Here is a 17,509-nt window from a genome sequence, read left to right on the forward strand (position 1 = left end):
TCTTTCACACAATCAAATTGTTTATTAGGAGTCCTCCTTCCCACTGATATAGTTCAGACAGCAACGAAGCTGAGATTACTCTGTAGTGATCTAGAAGATTGCTCACCAACTTATATAAAAGTGGGATTTTCAAACAATTATTACACATCCAGTGTCAAATAATTTCTTCAAAAAAAAGAAGACATTTTCTAAAATGTTGTTGATTCATGGTGCCTATAATGCCAATTGAGCACCACCAATACCAGTTTGATGTAAGATTCTTCACTAGATAAGGCTTGAGGACCTTCGGATGAGGAGAAGTTCTTATTTGATGAAATTTGACAAAAATCAAAATTCAGACTTAAACACATGATTTTCAACCTAACATTAAATGTTTCAACCAGATATTATAATATTCCTTAAAAAAACAATATTAATCTATTTTGCGACGCCTATAAGGAAATTTGTAATGTTCGGTTTAGATTAAAGACAGTTCTTTAACTTGAAGTGAATAAGGACGGCAATAGAATTCCATTCTCTTATCTTGTACTCGTTTTTATTGGAGTCAATCTTCAATCCTTGATTTCTTTCTTTCTCCAAAAATACCTCCGGTGAAAAAGGTTCGTATATATAATGTTTCTTATAATCAATTTCAATGTAATAAAGTATAGAATTTATTTTAAAAAATAAGATATTTTAAATCTGTCTTCAAATTCATATAAATTACATATTTTTTTTTATATGTTTTTAGTATTACGGTATATTATATTTTAAAAAAATAAATAAATTAAAAACATATTAAAATATTTTTTATAAAAAATACTAAAAAAAGGTATTAATTTAATATTTTTTCGAATAAAATATATTTTTGAAATGCATAATAAAAAAAAATTACTTCAGTTCTTCATTGTTACTTCGAGCCTGCCTTCATGGAAACGGGGAGCCTTGTCATCTCCTGGACTTGCAATAAGAATCTGACAGCAAAAGAGTGGATGCATAGGAGTTATACGCAATCACACGAGAAGGTGACGCTTATGGGAACAGCTGGCCCACTTTAGAAGCAAGGGTGATGAAATCTTGTTTGACAATTCTTACCAGCAGAGAGGGATGCACAGAAACTGTTGTCCATTGCTTCATGCTATTGGCTACTGAAGGAAGAGACAAGGAGTATCTGTTTGATATCGTGAGATTATGGTAATAATTATCCTTTAAAAAATTTTATATTTAAAAAAATTATTTTTAATATTAGTATATTAAAATAATTTCAAAACATAAAAAAATAATTTTTAACTAATAAAAAATTTTAAATCTTAAAAAATATAATTTACATCTATTTCTAAATATTTCCCTTTAACTTTTACGTGGATACTTTCCATAATACCTTACTTGCTATCATTTTATTTTAAGTCTTTTAATTTCATTAACAAAATATATATTTTTTAATTCACTTAATAAATTAAAAATAAAATATTTATATTTATGTAGTCATTTATAAAAAACAGTTTATTTAAAATATTAAAAAAATTAAAAAAATTCATAAAAAATATAGTTTAATTAATCAAATTTTACATTTACTTTATAAAAATTACTGATTCAAGTCTTATAAATTTTAGGATTATTAAAAAATTATATAGTTATTAATTTTAAGGTTTATAGAAATAATATGGAATATACATAAATTATTTTAGATATTTATATTTATTAAAAATATTATATTTGAAAAGACAATTAAAAGCATAAATTATGAATAAGTAAGCGTCCACGTCGTTTTAACGATCATAAATTCCCTCAATCCCCTCCTAGCATTTTTGTGCTCGACTCGTCCCCTTCTCGATGCCTCTTGTTTTGTCCCAAAATATTTTTTTATTAGGACGGTTTAAAATTAAAATTTAACTATTTTTTTGGTTAAATTTTTTTTAAAAATATTTTTAAATTAGTTTTTTGTAATATTTTATGTTAATGTTAAAAATAAATTTTTTAAAATAAAAAATTATTATTTTAATATTATTTCAAGTAAAAATAATTTTTATTATAATTATGAAACATCTAGAATATAAAAAATAAAAAAAAATATTTTATCATTAATTGATTGATGTCAACTACTCCAAATCTGTCAAACCGTTAAAGCCACTAGCTTCAATCCTGCAAATTAAGACGTGTGTGGGAATAGAACAATGAAGTCTCCCTAGCATGATTTTCAGCGCAATCAATTCATGCTTCAGGACATTGAGCTCCTCCTCTTCAACTGCATGTATTCTAACAAAACATCACGGCAAGTCATCCATCCTTCCATGGAACCGGAACATTTCCACCAGCCTTGTTACAAGCACGACGCATCTCTACATCAAATTAACACCAAGACCTAAGCTACCATGCATGTTTCATAAAATGCAGCGCCTGAATTTAACCCATAGATTAGACCTTGAAGTTGAGAAGGGATGATTTAATGAGAAAGGCCACGTCTTTAACTTTGGCCATCAAAGTAAACTAGTTTAATTTGTGATGTTCTCGAAGCAATAAAGCCACCAAACTAGCAAATCAATACACACACAAATTCAGTAATTATTAGGCTACTAACGTTGTGCTAATCTTCAAAGCATCAACGTACATCCCTGTTTAATTAATGGAGCTGCGCTTTTCAGGTGACCGTGGCACGTTGAATGGAACACAGTGATGTGAGCTCTAGTACTCCATCCGGCAGGAGCATAGTATGATGCTCTGTCAAAAACATGAAATGGCAACTTAATTTGCTTTAATTTGTGATATTTTCGAAGTAATAAAGCCGCCAAACAAGCAAGTCAACTTTGTTTTGATAAAGACCGACAATCCATCGATTAATTGATGAAAGAAATTCAAATTATCACCACCATTATCCTCTCTACCAACCAACATGAAGTCATGCACCCATTTTTGACACAAATTAACGGTGACACGGGCTGGGACCTTCTGATCAATGTTTTACACAAAAGGGACGGTGGTGCTGAGACTTGCTTTTGAAAGACATTGCACCGAGACCAGAATCAAGCCCCACCGCCCTTGAACACCGCGAAGAATATTCACGAGAAGAGATATTTTGGCAACTTGTCTCTATTGCTTTGATAGGGGCAACAATGGAGGGATGATGATTGATGGTACAGGAAAAAAAAATCCTAGACATTTGGGCAGGCCCAGATGACTAGGATGTTAATTCCGTAGCTCCCTCCACACAGTCCCTCTCTTCCCCCGACTTCCTCGTCCAAAAATGCATCTTTACATGGTCATCTTGAATTTTGTACGAGGATCTACTGGCTAAGAGTAAATAAGCAAATATCCACCTGACAAGGAAAGATGGGGAGAAATAGGCCGGCACAACAAACAAAGTAGGAGGGAGAAAAAAATAGCTAGAGATAAAGAAACAGTAGTTTCGAGTACGGTACCCCAATGCTACTATAAAGATATTAACAGAAAGAATTCATAGATATTACAAAGTATAAGTGTCGATTCGAAGGTGATAATTAACTCACTTGTCTAGCATGTATATTGTATATGTTAATAAAAATCTTATTAATGATCGTAGTTGTTTCATTCAAGTTCAAATAGCTAAAATACTAAAAAACCCTATTTATTGTTTAATTCTAAATTATTTTGGTTTGTCCAATATAGCATCACTCACACATTTCTATATTTTTTTCAAGTTCTCAGAAGCCCTCACACCAATATTTTTTATGCAAAACATGCAATACAAACCAATAAGTTATTTTTTTTACTCGGTCAATTACCAACTTCTTCATCAATTTCAATACCAATGTACACCATTATTCACTCATCAATGTTGTAACAGTCCAAACTTTCAAATGCAATTTTTCTCATTTCAACAATTATATAAATAAAAATATCAGTAATTGTTTTTTGATATTATTGACTTTCCATTGCCATCATCATTAACACTATTTATATTAATTTTAAATCAATTTTAGTGAACTTAATACTTTCAATTTCTAATAGAATTTTAATAGAGTTTTGAGTACGATACTTTCAATGCTATTATAAAAATATTAACAAAAACAAATTCATAAATATTAAAAAACATAAATACCGTTGAAAGGTGATAATTGACTCACTTGTCTAGCATATATATCATACACGCTAATAGAAAATCTACTGGTTATTTGGGTCTGATCTTAGCAGCTAGTGATCATAATTGTTCGAGTCAGGTCTAAATAGCTATAATTCTAAAAGGCCTTTTTATCGCTTAATCTTGACTCACTTTGGTTAGTCCAACGTAGCACAAGACATATATATATCTATGTATTTTTTCAAGTTCTCAAGAGTCGCTCACATAAATTTTTTATCGGAACATGCACTACAAACCAATGATTATTTTTTACTTAGTCAATTACCAACTTCTTTATTAATTTCAAGTAAGGATCAGCATACCAGTGAACACCCCTCTTCACTCCTCAATGTTCTAACACTATAAGACTTTCAAATGTAATTATTTTTATTCTAATAATCTTATATGTAAAAATATAAGTAATGTTTTTTGATACTATTGACTTTCCATTGCCATTTATACTAACATCATTCGTAGTAATTTTAAATTCATTCTAGTAAACTTGATACATTCAATTTCTAATAGAATTTTGATAGAGATTTTTCTGTCGAGATCCCTAATCAGTTCTTCTATCAACCTATAGCACCAATATAACAACCGATGGAATTTCAAATTCCCACAACACAATCTTTCTATTCTTGATATTAGGTTCAAGCCATCCAACCAACTCATCATCATTTTAGATAATGGTATATATATTAACACCCATAAACATATTATTATTCATTATGTATGTTAAACAATTACACATGGCTTTACTTTAGGAGGTAGTTACATTGCAGGAACTATTACAAATAACTATTTAAATTATAGTTTGAATTCTTTTGATTACAACACACCAAATGATAAATATATATTGTTTTTCTTTCATGCTAAATGAATAATATGTTTAGATTTCAATTGATAAAAATTTAAAACTCCTATAACTACAAAATCAAACTAAATTTTACACTCTAAAACTTATTATTACACTCAGTCAGTGGCGTTATAAGCAATAAGTCAATACTTGATAATTTTTTATTTATTAAAGTCTTACACTATATGTAACCCAATCGCATATGTCATTAATAATTTCTCCATTACATGTCTTATTAAAATCTTTTTTTTTAGATCACTCTCACTTTTATTTATTGACTTTTTAATCTCTTACAAGTATTTCATTTCATCCCAATTTTAGCTAAAAATGATGTGGCATTCAAGAATCCACCTTGGAAGTCTATTCCTTTTGACTCAGCATGTAGCTTTGATTCTTGTACTATTTTGTCTTACAACATCAATGTTTAAGATACATTGTAGTTAAGGTAGATCCTTCTATGACACTCATGTAATGCTCATACCGAGAACAGAGGTATTTCATTATGCTACAATTCAAATATGATCAACATGTCACTTATCCAATTATACACATTAAACCATCAACCTTTATGTTAACCTATTTAATTTATATTAGAAACCTTCATAATTGTTTTGTCTTTAATGATGTTTCATGTATATACAATTGTTCGTGCATTAACAAACACACCCATTATTTTAGTTATTTATCATAACATATACATGTGTTTTTTCTTAACCATGAAGTTCATTTTCTTATTCAGGATTACCCTAACAACCCATCATCTTTCACTTTTAGGCTATTATATTGATCATCATCCTAATATACTTGAACTAATTTAACGATTTTAAAAAATGCATTGCATCACACTATTGATATAATCCTTTATTATATCACGATATATAGTCAAAACAACAATTAAATACAACAAGAATATGTAATTGTAACAACCTTAAAATATACCACAATGTGTCACAAAATAGCCCTCGAGTCCACGTAATATAGTATAGACACCTCTTAAAAGATGCTATAATCAGATTTGAATGGTTTGCAACTTGACCCAACAAAAACCTGCTTTGAATAACCAAAGTTATAAATAATTATCACTCTCATTCTACACCTATAAAAAGATGCAAAAGAATAATATAAAAACCATAATGAAGTTGATCAATCATTTGAAAAGCTTGTAGATTTAATTAAGAACTTGGTGTGGAAATCGCTCAACCACAAAAAGAAATAGGAAGAATGTTAATTTCTTTATTAAAAATAATCTTCTTTAAAAACATCTCTATAAAAGAGTATTTATAATAGAAAGAATCATAAATCTAATATGATATCCCTAGTGAATATGAATAAACCTAATAAATTATAATAATCCAATGAATCTAAATTTAAATAAAGGTTCTAATATCTTTAAAATGTCTAATAATAACTAAAAGATAAACAAAAGAATAAGTCAACTAATTTAAATAAGACTAAAGTTATTTTATAATTTGTTTGTATAATCAAAACACAACTTCAAAAGCATGATTCTCTCTTATTAAAAGGCTTGACATAAGGTTATTTTGAGAATTTGGAGGGTAAAACACAAAAATCAAGGATGAAAAAGAAAGGAAAAAAAAATTATTGATATCAAACTAAATATTCTTTTATTACATGTGCTACCTATGGTTGAAAAAGTCACCGAAATGACTTAAATGTCACCTTGAAAGCCACTATTTGGCTATCAAAAGCCCCCTCACATGCCTCTTAAATAACTCAATCAAAACCTACATGCTAACATGTGTAATGTAAATGTTGATTATTTTTTTAAATAATATTTATATTTATTAAATTAATAAATTATCTTTAAATCAACTTGATTATAATGAAAAATTAGTATAAAAAAACAAAAAAAATCCCTTGAGTAGTTTAGTAATTTATAATTTGAAGTGCAATTTAATTATTTTACTATGTTTAAAAAAGTAAAATGACAAAAAAAAAATTAGATACTGAATTAATATTTTTTTGCTTTTAAGGTAATTAAATTATTTTAATATAAATAGGTGAAGATTGGTTCTACAGTTGCGATTCATAATAATTTATGTTTTAATATACAATGAAGTGAAAGATTGAAATTTTTTATTCCTTTTAATTTAAATTAAAAAGTGGATTATATGACTGCCTGTGATGTGGTGATGGTTTGAAAAAAAAAAATATAGTTAAAATAACATAGGTTGTTAATATAAGAAATAAAGAAGATAAGATTTTATTGAACATGAATAAATTGAAAAATTTTACTTTGATTTACAATTTAAGAATATTTTTTTAAAAAATAACTTATAATAAAAACAAATTAAATTTATTTTAAGATGAAAATATATTTGTAAAAATAATTTAAAACAACCTTTTTAAACAAAAAAAATGCATTTAAAGTTAAACCAAAATTTCAACTCAATTTTAAAATAAAATTTTAGTTTTAATAAAAAATTATTTCTAACCAAACATATTTATCCCTTCAGCGATATCAATCTCCCCTGTACATCCAAACCTAGAAATCCCAACTCTCCCTTGCCCTTATCTCCATTGCCAAACCTGCACATACATCCAGCTTTTGTAGCTGTCAGTGTTGGCTTCGCCGAGGTACCAAGGAGAAGATAGCAAGGCATTTCGAAATTAATGTTTTTGGATTCCCCGCGAACCGCCAGCTGCGCGTGCTTTACAATTGAAGCACCAAGGCAATGACAATCTTATCGGACTGAAGCCACATGGCATTCCCGATTCCCCACGTGTACTATCTTCTTCTTCTTCTCTCTGTTTTTTTTTTTTCAATTCAATCTTATCAAAACCTGCATATCCATCACGAGTTGTTTCTCCCATAAGCTTGTATCCAAAAACCTTGTTTTAATAAATTAGGGTTTTCTGTAAGCTTTAATCTAAGATTTTTTTAGGATTTTTAAACAAAATGAGCATTGATTCTTGACAAACACAAAATTACAAGCGAATCCTGAAAATAATTGGATGTTTTTTATTGATTTTTTTAAAACTCAAAATTCAGGACGTAAATTATTATGAACATTTTAAACTTTAGCGAGCGAAGTGTAGTTTTTTAAAATATAATGAGATCATAAAAACACAATTAAACTATACATATATTTTTTGTAATTATTCCATTTATTTATAAGAATTATCCCAAACCTATTAAAATCCTTCACAATTTCTATCCGACTAGTTATTTCACCCAAGCCCCAGTTTGGCTGCGGGTTGTATTTTTTTTTTCCAGAAAAAATTAGATAGGTAGGTTTTTCCAACCTTTTTTTTACATAAAAAAATCTCAAGTGTAGTAAAACATTTATGTAATCATCTAATTAAATATATTAAAAAGAATGTGAAAATAAATAAGAAAAAAACCATCAATAATAATTAAAACTAAAAATTTAAAAATCGAAATAAATATAAATCAAAATATTTGATTTTCAAAATATAAATCATTTATCATTCTAAATTTATTTATTAAAAATAATCTTTTATTCAAAAATGATAATTAAAATAAACACAAATGTAAACGATACGTTTTTCCGAGGTAACCTATAGAAACCCCAGACGATCAAATTCCTTAGGCTCATAAATCACGAGATGAGACCAACATCTACTGGCCAAAACTAAACTTGAAAGAAAGAAATTGATTTGTTTTATTTCAAGCACAAAATGACGAATGTGATCTAAAGAGAAACCCAAAAACAATTTAACATTCAGATGAGATTGCTTCATGTAGACCTCGTAAATTTGAGGATTCAAGCATCATCCAAGTACACGATGAATCCAGAATTGACTTGGCAAGCCAAAAATATCTGAATGAAGACTGTTACACATTCCACAACATAATGGAAGCAAAACAAAAAACTCAGATGCTTGAAATCATTGAATATCTAAAAATTAACCCCAACAATCCAAATAACAACCAAAATTACCTTGAGCTATTGAAGAAATTCAGCACTGACATTACTCACGGACCAAGTTACAAAACACTTAAGCCACAACTGAGGGCTTTGAGGCAACAGATAATCTAGATCTCTTCTTTGCCAAGCTCTCACTGCGGCGTTCACGCTGCTCCTTCAACCTGGTGGCAAGAAGCTTCTGATACTCTGCTGCCTCCGCCTTGGCCTTTGTGATTCTCTTCTTCTTGTCAGATATTCTTGCACGCTTCCTTTGCAAAGTCAGGGGCGTAACCAACCTTTGAATTCTGGGAGCTTTGCTAACCTTCTTGCCTGAAGATCCAGAAAAAAAGGTGCCTTGTTATTTTTGTTAAGTTAATGCCTAACTTTACCAGATCATGATCTAGTAATTAATTCTCTGAGTCCTTATCAAATTCAAATAAAATAATAAATAAATAAATAAGGGAATAATGAGACAGCAACTGACCAGATTTGGTTGTAAATGTCCGGCGGTATGTGTTAACATACTTCCGAACATCATCCTCCTTAGAGAGGTTAAACAGTTTCCTGATCTTTGATGCCCTCTTTGGACCTCTCATCCTTGGCTTCTCAACATCTGTCAGGCCAGGAAGATCATTCTCTCCCTTCTTCACGATGACCAGGTTCAAAACAGAGAGATCTTGACTAACAATGCATCCCCGAACAGACTTCCTTCTGCGCTCTCCATTTCTCCTGCCATATCCACGGAAGCAAGGGGTACCTGTTAAATAAGCATTGTATATGAATTAGCTAAATCCTGCAAAAAAACAAATACCAAACGCATAGAAACACATGCCAAGGTGCAAATCCACAAACCTCTGTGCAGCAAAAGACGAACACGGCCTGGAGTTAGAACTCCTTGCTTCATTGGGAAACCCTGCTTGTCACACCCTCCCATAATCTTAAATACATAACCTTTGAATTCCTGTATAATACAACCAGATGTGTTGACATCAGAAAATAAAAAATACAACATAACTTTGAAACACTAGCTCAGCCAGTCAACTCCTGGCAAAAGCATACCTCACCCAGTGCATCTCCACTGACTTCTTGTGAGATCCTCTTGTCAAAGAATGCCCGCCTGGCATAAAAATAATAAAAGATTAAAAACAAAGAGGAAAGTTTTCCCATAAGTCCACTAAGATGAAGAAAGTGAATTGATAATTGCCAGGGGATACTTATGCACAGACACACCAAGTAGGACTTCTAATACTTTGTGAAAATGGCTAAATTGTAAGAACGAAACCACATTAGTGATCAGAACTGCTAAATAATTGTTTAGTATTTTTCGTGGAATTGGAATTAGAAGGATGAAAAATAGAGTAACCTTACAGTTCCAGTGCATTTTATCCTCAAGGTCTAGAAACTACATATCGACATTAAGATGCAGTTTGGATTACACTATATTCCTCGTATTTCAGGATGCATTATGCTAAACTAAACCGCTGTTTTCCCCTAAAAAGAAATCTACGCAAACCTATGAGATCTGACCCCAAATGAAGAATCATAAAACCCCAAAATTTCATACGTTAAGTTCCTATCATGCACCTTATGAAAATCAACACTACTATTTAGTTGCATGATGACCTGAAATGCATACACACAATTAAGATAAATCGATGTTTCCATTTAAAATTAAGAAGAGAACAAATAAAAAAGAAATCAAACTTTCCCATACATAAACCAGCATCATATCTAACAAGCTCAATTTCGATGACTTGAGCTCACAAATCACTTAAAATTCCAAAATCTCAAAACACACACCTATCTACACAAGACAGCAAAACCAATGAAATGTTAAAAAGAGAGAACCGTACAATTTCTGGTCATCATCGATTTCAAGCTTCTTCTGGCACCCAGTAGTTGGATTTGCAATGTTAAACTGCCCATAAAAAAAAAAACAATGAAAACAACAAGTCAGAAAACAAATAAAGGTTTTGCTAAAGAAAGAAAGACAGTAAAGGAGATTAAAAATTGAACCTTCATTTTGAATGTAGTCTCTCACTACACAGCACCCAAGTTGTGTTAAGGAGAGAGTGTCTCTTCCTGCTCTATGAGGGTTTCTCTGTGTTGTGGCGCATTAGGGTTTTGTCTTTTGTTTTTATATGGAGAGGGGATTCTTGCGTGTGGCTCAAATCAATTGGTTAAATGTGTAGTTGGGTTTAGATGAAGACACGTGGAATTTAGTTTTGGGTATTGCTTACTTTTGGGCTCTTGGGCTTGATATATTTTTGGGCTTTACTTAATAATATAACAAAATATGAATCCTACATGGTAGTTTGGTTTCTATTTCAGTAGACATTGATAACAGAAACAGAAAGGATATATTTTTCAGCTTTAAAGTTTGAAAATATAAAAATTTATTTTAAAATTAAACTAGAAATTTTTTTTTAATCATAATTATTTTTTTAACTAAATATATTTTTGTATTGTATTTGTTTTTTCTATTCCCGAATATTAATCAAGTGTAATTTTACATAACTAGATGAAATATGAAACAATAATATGGCACAATTATAGAATTTTAGATAATTTTAAAAGTAATAATCATATATATACATATATGTATGTATGTATGTACACACACATATTAAAACATCTAAATAGAGTTCTCCTCATGACTTTTGAGTTATGTTGGTTAATAATTCAAGAAGTTTAGGACTTTGTTCCTTTTAAAATCTCAAGTTTGAATTCTAATAGTAGCAATTTTTCTATTATAGTTGTTTTTTGCTCAACTAGAGGTTTCATTGGATCTTTAGGTAGCTTTTATCCGATGCACAATAATCAAACAAACTGAAGTTATGTATTGGACTCAAACTTGTTTCATCAAAAAAAAAAAATTAAAGTATACACAACTATTGGACTATAACTACTTGTATAATTTTTCCATGGTGGCCAAAGATTAGAAAGTTATTCTATTTAGGAATATATTTTTTTCATTGTTATCTTCTTTATCAATATTCTAATATCTTAGGATTTCACACATGTATTTGATTATTGGATGCTTTAAGCTGCGAATCAGATTAATCTTTTTAATAAAAATAAAAAAATACTAAATTATTGTTAACGTGTTCTCAAGCAAAAAAAAATATTATAAAAATTGATTTAATGCGATCTGATCAACTTAGATAGCTGGTAAAATTATAATCTCACTCAAACAAATTCAAGATAATATTTTCTTTTTAAATATTGAGATGATAACATATTGAATTAATATGAGTTAACTTAATAATTTTGTGATATGAGATAATGAGACAATAATAACTCAATAAAAAAATAAAACAAATTATTAAGCCAAATTCCCAATAAATTCAATACTAAAGAATAAAATTGAAAAAAAAATCAATTAAACCATTGTTTTTTATTTTCTATTCTATTTTTAAATATTAAGTTTCTATTGAATTTATTCTTTAATACTTACTTAATTGTAAATCAATTATTGTATTTTTATCATGTAATAAAATTAAAAAAATAATTAAACCTAGTAAAAAACATAACACGAACTATGAGTTTGATAAATTAACTAGGATTAATTGTCGTGAATTTTTTTTTTGTTTTCTTTAGTTTTTTTACTTTGAACCTTTTCATTCAACTATTTCATGGTGTAATAATTCTTATATGATTTAATTTAAAATTTAGGTTAAATAAAAAATTAAATATAAAATTTTTAAGTTCAAGCTATTATATTAAATTGAATCACTGCGCCAAAAAAATTTCTATTACCTGTATATTATTTTTTTATAGTTGATTTTTTAGTCCAACGGGGGAAATAACCTAGTGCTCCCTAGACCTAAGGAGTAAATTGGGAGGGGACCAAATGGAGGAAACAGAAACAAGAAGGATCAATTTTTGTTTTGCCTTTAAATCAAATCAAATCAGGTACTTTGGATAAAAGTAAGCTATCATTGCTTTCAATAAGAAATATAATAGTTTATTATGAAACTTATTATTTTATGTTTGTAAGAATTAAATTAGCTAAAAATATGTTAAGTCAGTTTTAAATACTACTATTTTTACAAATAATATATTTTAACAGATGTCACGACATAAGACTACTCAATGATCAAAACATAATACAACATGGATGTCAATACTAAGATAATATTTGATGTTGTTAGATAGTTTTAATATATTAATATTAAAAATAATTTTTTTTTAAAAATATATTATTTTAATATATTTTTAAGTAAAAAATACTTTAACAAGTTATTTTAAATTTATTATAATGCATGTTGAAAGTAAAATTATAACGATTTTAATTTTAGGAAAACGAAAGGAAAAAAATCAGACCGGGGGTGTTAAACAGCCACCCCAGTGTACAGATCGTTTGATTCCCTTATTAAAGAAAAGAAAGCACTTATCCTCAACTTCCTTCTCAGACAAAATCACCACTTGTCTCTATATCATCTATGTCAGCGTCAGCATCCATATCATCAGGATCCATGCTCCCACCAAAACCTGGTCCGCCTATTCTGTGCCCCTCTGCAGGTTTCCTAGCCTCTTGAATCATGGCTAATATCTCTTCAATACGTTGTGATTCCTCTTTTGCATCGTCAATTTGTAAGCTGTCATCCTCCTCTTCAGTTAACTCTACAGGCAAGTTCTTCAGAAACCATGGGTGCCTTTTGATTTCTGGGATGGTAGTTCTCTGCAAAATTTAAGCCCAGAGGAAAACACCACCACCCCCACCCCCCAAAAAAAAAAAAAAAAAAAAACTACAGTAAGTACTACGTCATTGAGCGCTGACCAGCAAATGAAAGTTCTCTCTGTTACCTTTTCAGGATTTGCTACAAAAATCAGAGACAGAAGATGCTTGCATTCCTTGGAAACTCGAACATAGTCTGGAATTGAGTAGTGGACACTAAGAATCCGCTGTCGTTGGTCAAACAGTCTATTCTTACTAACACATCAAATCATGATAGCATTGGGGTCATTTAATATTAAAGCTGTTAACTAACGTGAATTGTTTTTTTGAAGTTTCTTGGATCTTCAGGATCTTCAAATGGATAAGCCCCAACCAGCATCACATACAAGGTAACCCCACAAGACCAAACATCTGCAATCTATAATTCGAAGAGTCAAATAGTAATGCTGGGGTTTAGGTGACCAAAGTGGTCCAAAAAGAGACGAGAAAACACAAGATTGAAATGGTCTTAAATACCTTCCCATCGTACTCCTTTCTTGATAAGACTTCTGGAGCAATATAGGCCGGTGCTCCCACAGTAGACTTGGGTTGGGAATGCAGCACGGAAGACTGCACAAAGTGGGGGTAAAACAATTGATTATCTGGTTTTACAATCAAATGTCTTCTATGTAAGGCAAGTCAGTAAGTTCATTGCCTTGGAATAGCCAAAGTCACATATCTTAAGACGCGGCGCTGAGCTTCCATCTAAGAGGGTGTTTTCCAACTTAAGATCTCTGTGGCAAATTTGCTACAGCAGAAGAGAGTGATTGATTAGTTATTGAAGAGTAGCAGGCAGAGTCAAAATAAGCATGGACTGTGTCTATACTAATCGATAATGAAGATTGATAGGAATTAGTACCATAGAATGGCAGTGACTGACTCCTGATATGAGTTGTTGAAAGAAAAATCTTGCCTGATAATATTTGAAGGAACCAAAAATTAAATTATTAAACTCCCACATGAACAAGACGTCAAAATCTGAAAAATGTTCTGTTCTGTGCTATCCTTGCCTCATCCTCACTGAATCTACCATTAGTGCATATTCTCTCAAAAAGTTCTCCACCAGCTGCATATTCCATGACTATGGCTAAATGAGTTGGTGTTAGCAGAACCTGCACAACGAATTCACCTGTCCTGAAACTTGCAGAATGCAAAGGCACGTTGAAGAGCGGAGGCAAGGCTCTTGGTTTCGAATTTTGGTATCTAAATGTCAATTGGCGTTTGGACTTCAAAATCCTTTTCAAGATTCAAAATCTTCAAGTTCTTATAATTCTTGGCGTCAAGAATTCGTGTCCTATTGACATGAAAAGTACATGTCTAAGTGCATTTTTTATATATCAAAGCCTCCATTTGAATGGAAGAAATTGCACAGATTATAACTGAAACTTCCATATCAATTCATATTCTCTCAAAATTATATGAGAGTTGAGAGAAATACCAATTCCATCTTTACTTTGAGTTGAAGGACCTAGTCACACAAAATTCTTTTACTTTTTATAATCTAATAAGAAGAAAATACATGACACTTCGCATACCTCTTTGAATCTAATTATATCGGGATGCTTCAACGACCTGTGGTTCATAATCTCTCTCTGAACATGCTCATCAATCTGCAGAAACCAAAAAACACTCCAGAATCACTATCATCAGATAAAATAGAACACCAAGTTGAAAGAAACTTCATAAAAAAAAGGGTCCCCCAGCCTAGATTAATAGATGAAGAAACTAGTACAGCCCATACAAGACCATAGGAACAAAATACACAGGCACAACATCTACCACTCAAAATCTTATCTTCAACAAACATTTAACACGTCTTTATGAAATTCCACCACCCACCCCACCGAAAAAATGGAAAAATTTTAAATTGAAATATGGAAAAATTCAGAGAGAAATCATGAAGCCAAACATAGCTAACCTTTTGGCCTCTCTCAATATACTTTACAGCATAGAGTTCACCGGTCTTTATCTCTCTAACTAGCTTAGCAACACCAAAGTTCCCTGACCCAATATCTTTCAAAATCTCATAACATTCCATTGGTAGCTAGCTAACTATAATAAGTTAAATAATGAAGGAAACTAGTAGACAATGAAGACCAACTACTCTGATGCCCTCTCTATATATATTCTCTCCTTTCTCTCTAGCACTGCCTGTCTCATTATTTGCTAGCGTTGAGAATCTACATAGATTTTCATGGCCACGAATGAAAAAGCTGCCTCCTGCGGACTCTGTGCGCCAAGTGATTGTGTGAAGGTGCCCTGCTATTATGGACCGTCAAAGGAAAATGGAAGTAGAAGTCTTTGGAAGCTGAGAATGGTGTCAGCAGACAAGGATAGGAAAGCTATTCAGAAAATGTTTTAGATAAAAAAAAAAAAACAAGAAGATAGAAAAATACATCATGATAAAGTTACAGCTGGTAGAAGTATACAAAATAGAGTAATTATTTTGTATTTGATTTGGTTATTGTAAATAAAATATTAAAAAAAATTATTTTGCTCTAAATATATATTATTTTCAAATTTATATATTTTAAAAAATAATTAGGTATTGTTTTTTTATTTTAGTTTATATTAAGTGTTGAAATTAATAATATTATAGCAATTCTATTTATAAAACTCAGAATGATATGATAGGTTGATCTAGACTTGGCTGACCCAAAACCTAAATTGACCTGAGTTAAAAATATAAAGCAAGGATTGACTCGACATGACCTGGTCAAAAATTTTGATCAACTAAAGATAAAATATTTGTCAAAAAGCACACTGTTATTTTTTTTAGATTTTATTTTGGTCAAAACAAAATTACTTTGATTATTTAAAAAAAAAGATTAATCTGGTTGACCCTCTTGACCTATGACTCAGGTATTGTTCTAATCGACTATCGAATTGAATTTTTAAAATATGATTGCAACTTTTATCTTTATATTGACCTTTTTTCTCGTAATTGTGGTCTTGTCGGGGATTGACTCTCAAACCGAGTTTTAAAATTATGATAATAATTATTTTTATCTTTATATTGACCTTTTTTCTCGTAATTGTGGTCTTGTCGGGGATTGACTCTCAAACCGAGTTTTAAAATTATGATAATAATTATTTTTATCTTTATATTGACCTTTTTTCTCGTAATTGTGGTCTTGTCGGGGATTGACTCTCAAGGCGAGTTTTAAAACTATAATAATAATATTTTCTATTCTTATATTAACATGGATCAACTCTAAATAACCTGACTAGTGACCCAAACTTTATCCAGGTTGACCCGAAGTCATGGGCCAACTCTAAATAACCTGACTAGTAACCCAAACTTTATCCAGGTTGACCCGAAGTAAGGTCTTAAAACTATTATACTAATTATTTTTATTTTTATGCATATTAGAATCAACTTGAGGCAATCTAAACTATGACTTAAATCTTGCTCCAAATTGATCACTTAGTTGGGTTTTGAAACAATAATAACTATTTTTATTATTATATATTTTAGTTGGAAAATTTTAAAACTAAGAATTTTCTATAAAATTATTTTCTTTAAAGAGAAGTCCTCTTTATATTTTCTATTTAAGAAGCGCAAAAACTTATTTTAAAATTATTGTGAAAATATTTATTTTTTTATTTTTTTAACTAAATATATTTTTGTTTTTATTTTCTTTATTATTTTTGTTCTTAGACAATAACTAAACACTACCAAAAAAAAAAATTACACGTGACAGCATATTAAATGTTAGAATCCAAGTTGTGCTACTAAAGCTTTGTTTAACATCCTGAAACAGTTTGTGTTCTGTATCAATTATAAATTTAAAATTGTTTAATTAATTAATATACACTATAGTTTTATATAAATCCCATTAAAAAATCTCTCTTAAAAACTTTATTAAAAAAATTTATAATTTATAACTTTTTTTGAAACCTACATTTTCAAATTATAATCATGAAAACTATAATAATATCAAAAACACACTAAAACAGGTTGGTAA

The 17,509-nt window shown here is 30.0% G+C and overlaps 2 protein-coding genes across 2 annotated transcripts; both read right to left on the reverse strand.

The window, feature by feature from the left end:
• Positions 1–8,613: 8,613 nt before the first annotated feature.
• LOC105130314 (40S ribosomal protein S6-like) lies at positions 8,614–10,950 on the reverse strand. The gene is made up of 6 exons (XM_011032760.1): positions 10,838–10,950; positions 10,675–10,739; positions 9,881–9,938; positions 9,674–9,782; positions 9,306–9,578; positions 8,614–9,151 (listed from the first exon to the last, which is right to left on the reverse strand). The coding sequence occupies exons 1-6, from the start codon at positions 10,841–10,843 to the stop codon at positions 8,913–8,915; spliced, it is 750 nt and encodes a 249-aa protein (XP_011031062.1). The 5' UTR covers positions 10,844–10,950; the 3' UTR covers positions 8,614–8,912.
• A 2,139-nt stretch (positions 10,951–13,089) lies between these two features.
• LOC105130315 (serine/threonine-protein kinase SAPK2-like) lies at positions 13,090–15,843 on the reverse strand. Its single transcript, XM_011032761.1, has 9 exons — positions 15,460–15,843; positions 15,077–15,151; positions 14,552–14,653; positions 14,401–14,454; positions 14,197–14,289; positions 14,019–14,111; positions 13,816–13,920; positions 13,631–13,729; positions 13,090–13,505 (listed from the first exon to the last, which is right to left on the reverse strand). The coding sequence occupies exons 1-9, from the start codon at positions 15,577–15,579 to the stop codon at positions 13,233–13,235; spliced, it is 1,014 nt and encodes a 337-aa protein (XP_011031063.1). The 5' UTR covers positions 15,580–15,843; the 3' UTR covers positions 13,090–13,232.
• Positions 15,844–17,509: the final 1,666 nt, after the last annotated feature.

This window comes from Populus euphratica, unplaced genomic scaffold, assembly GCF_000495115.2.
Source record: "Populus euphratica unplaced genomic scaffold, PopEup_1.0 scaffold45.1, whole genome shotgun sequence".
NCBI lineage: Eukaryota > Viridiplantae > Streptophyta > Magnoliopsida > Malpighiales > Salicaceae > Populus > Populus euphratica.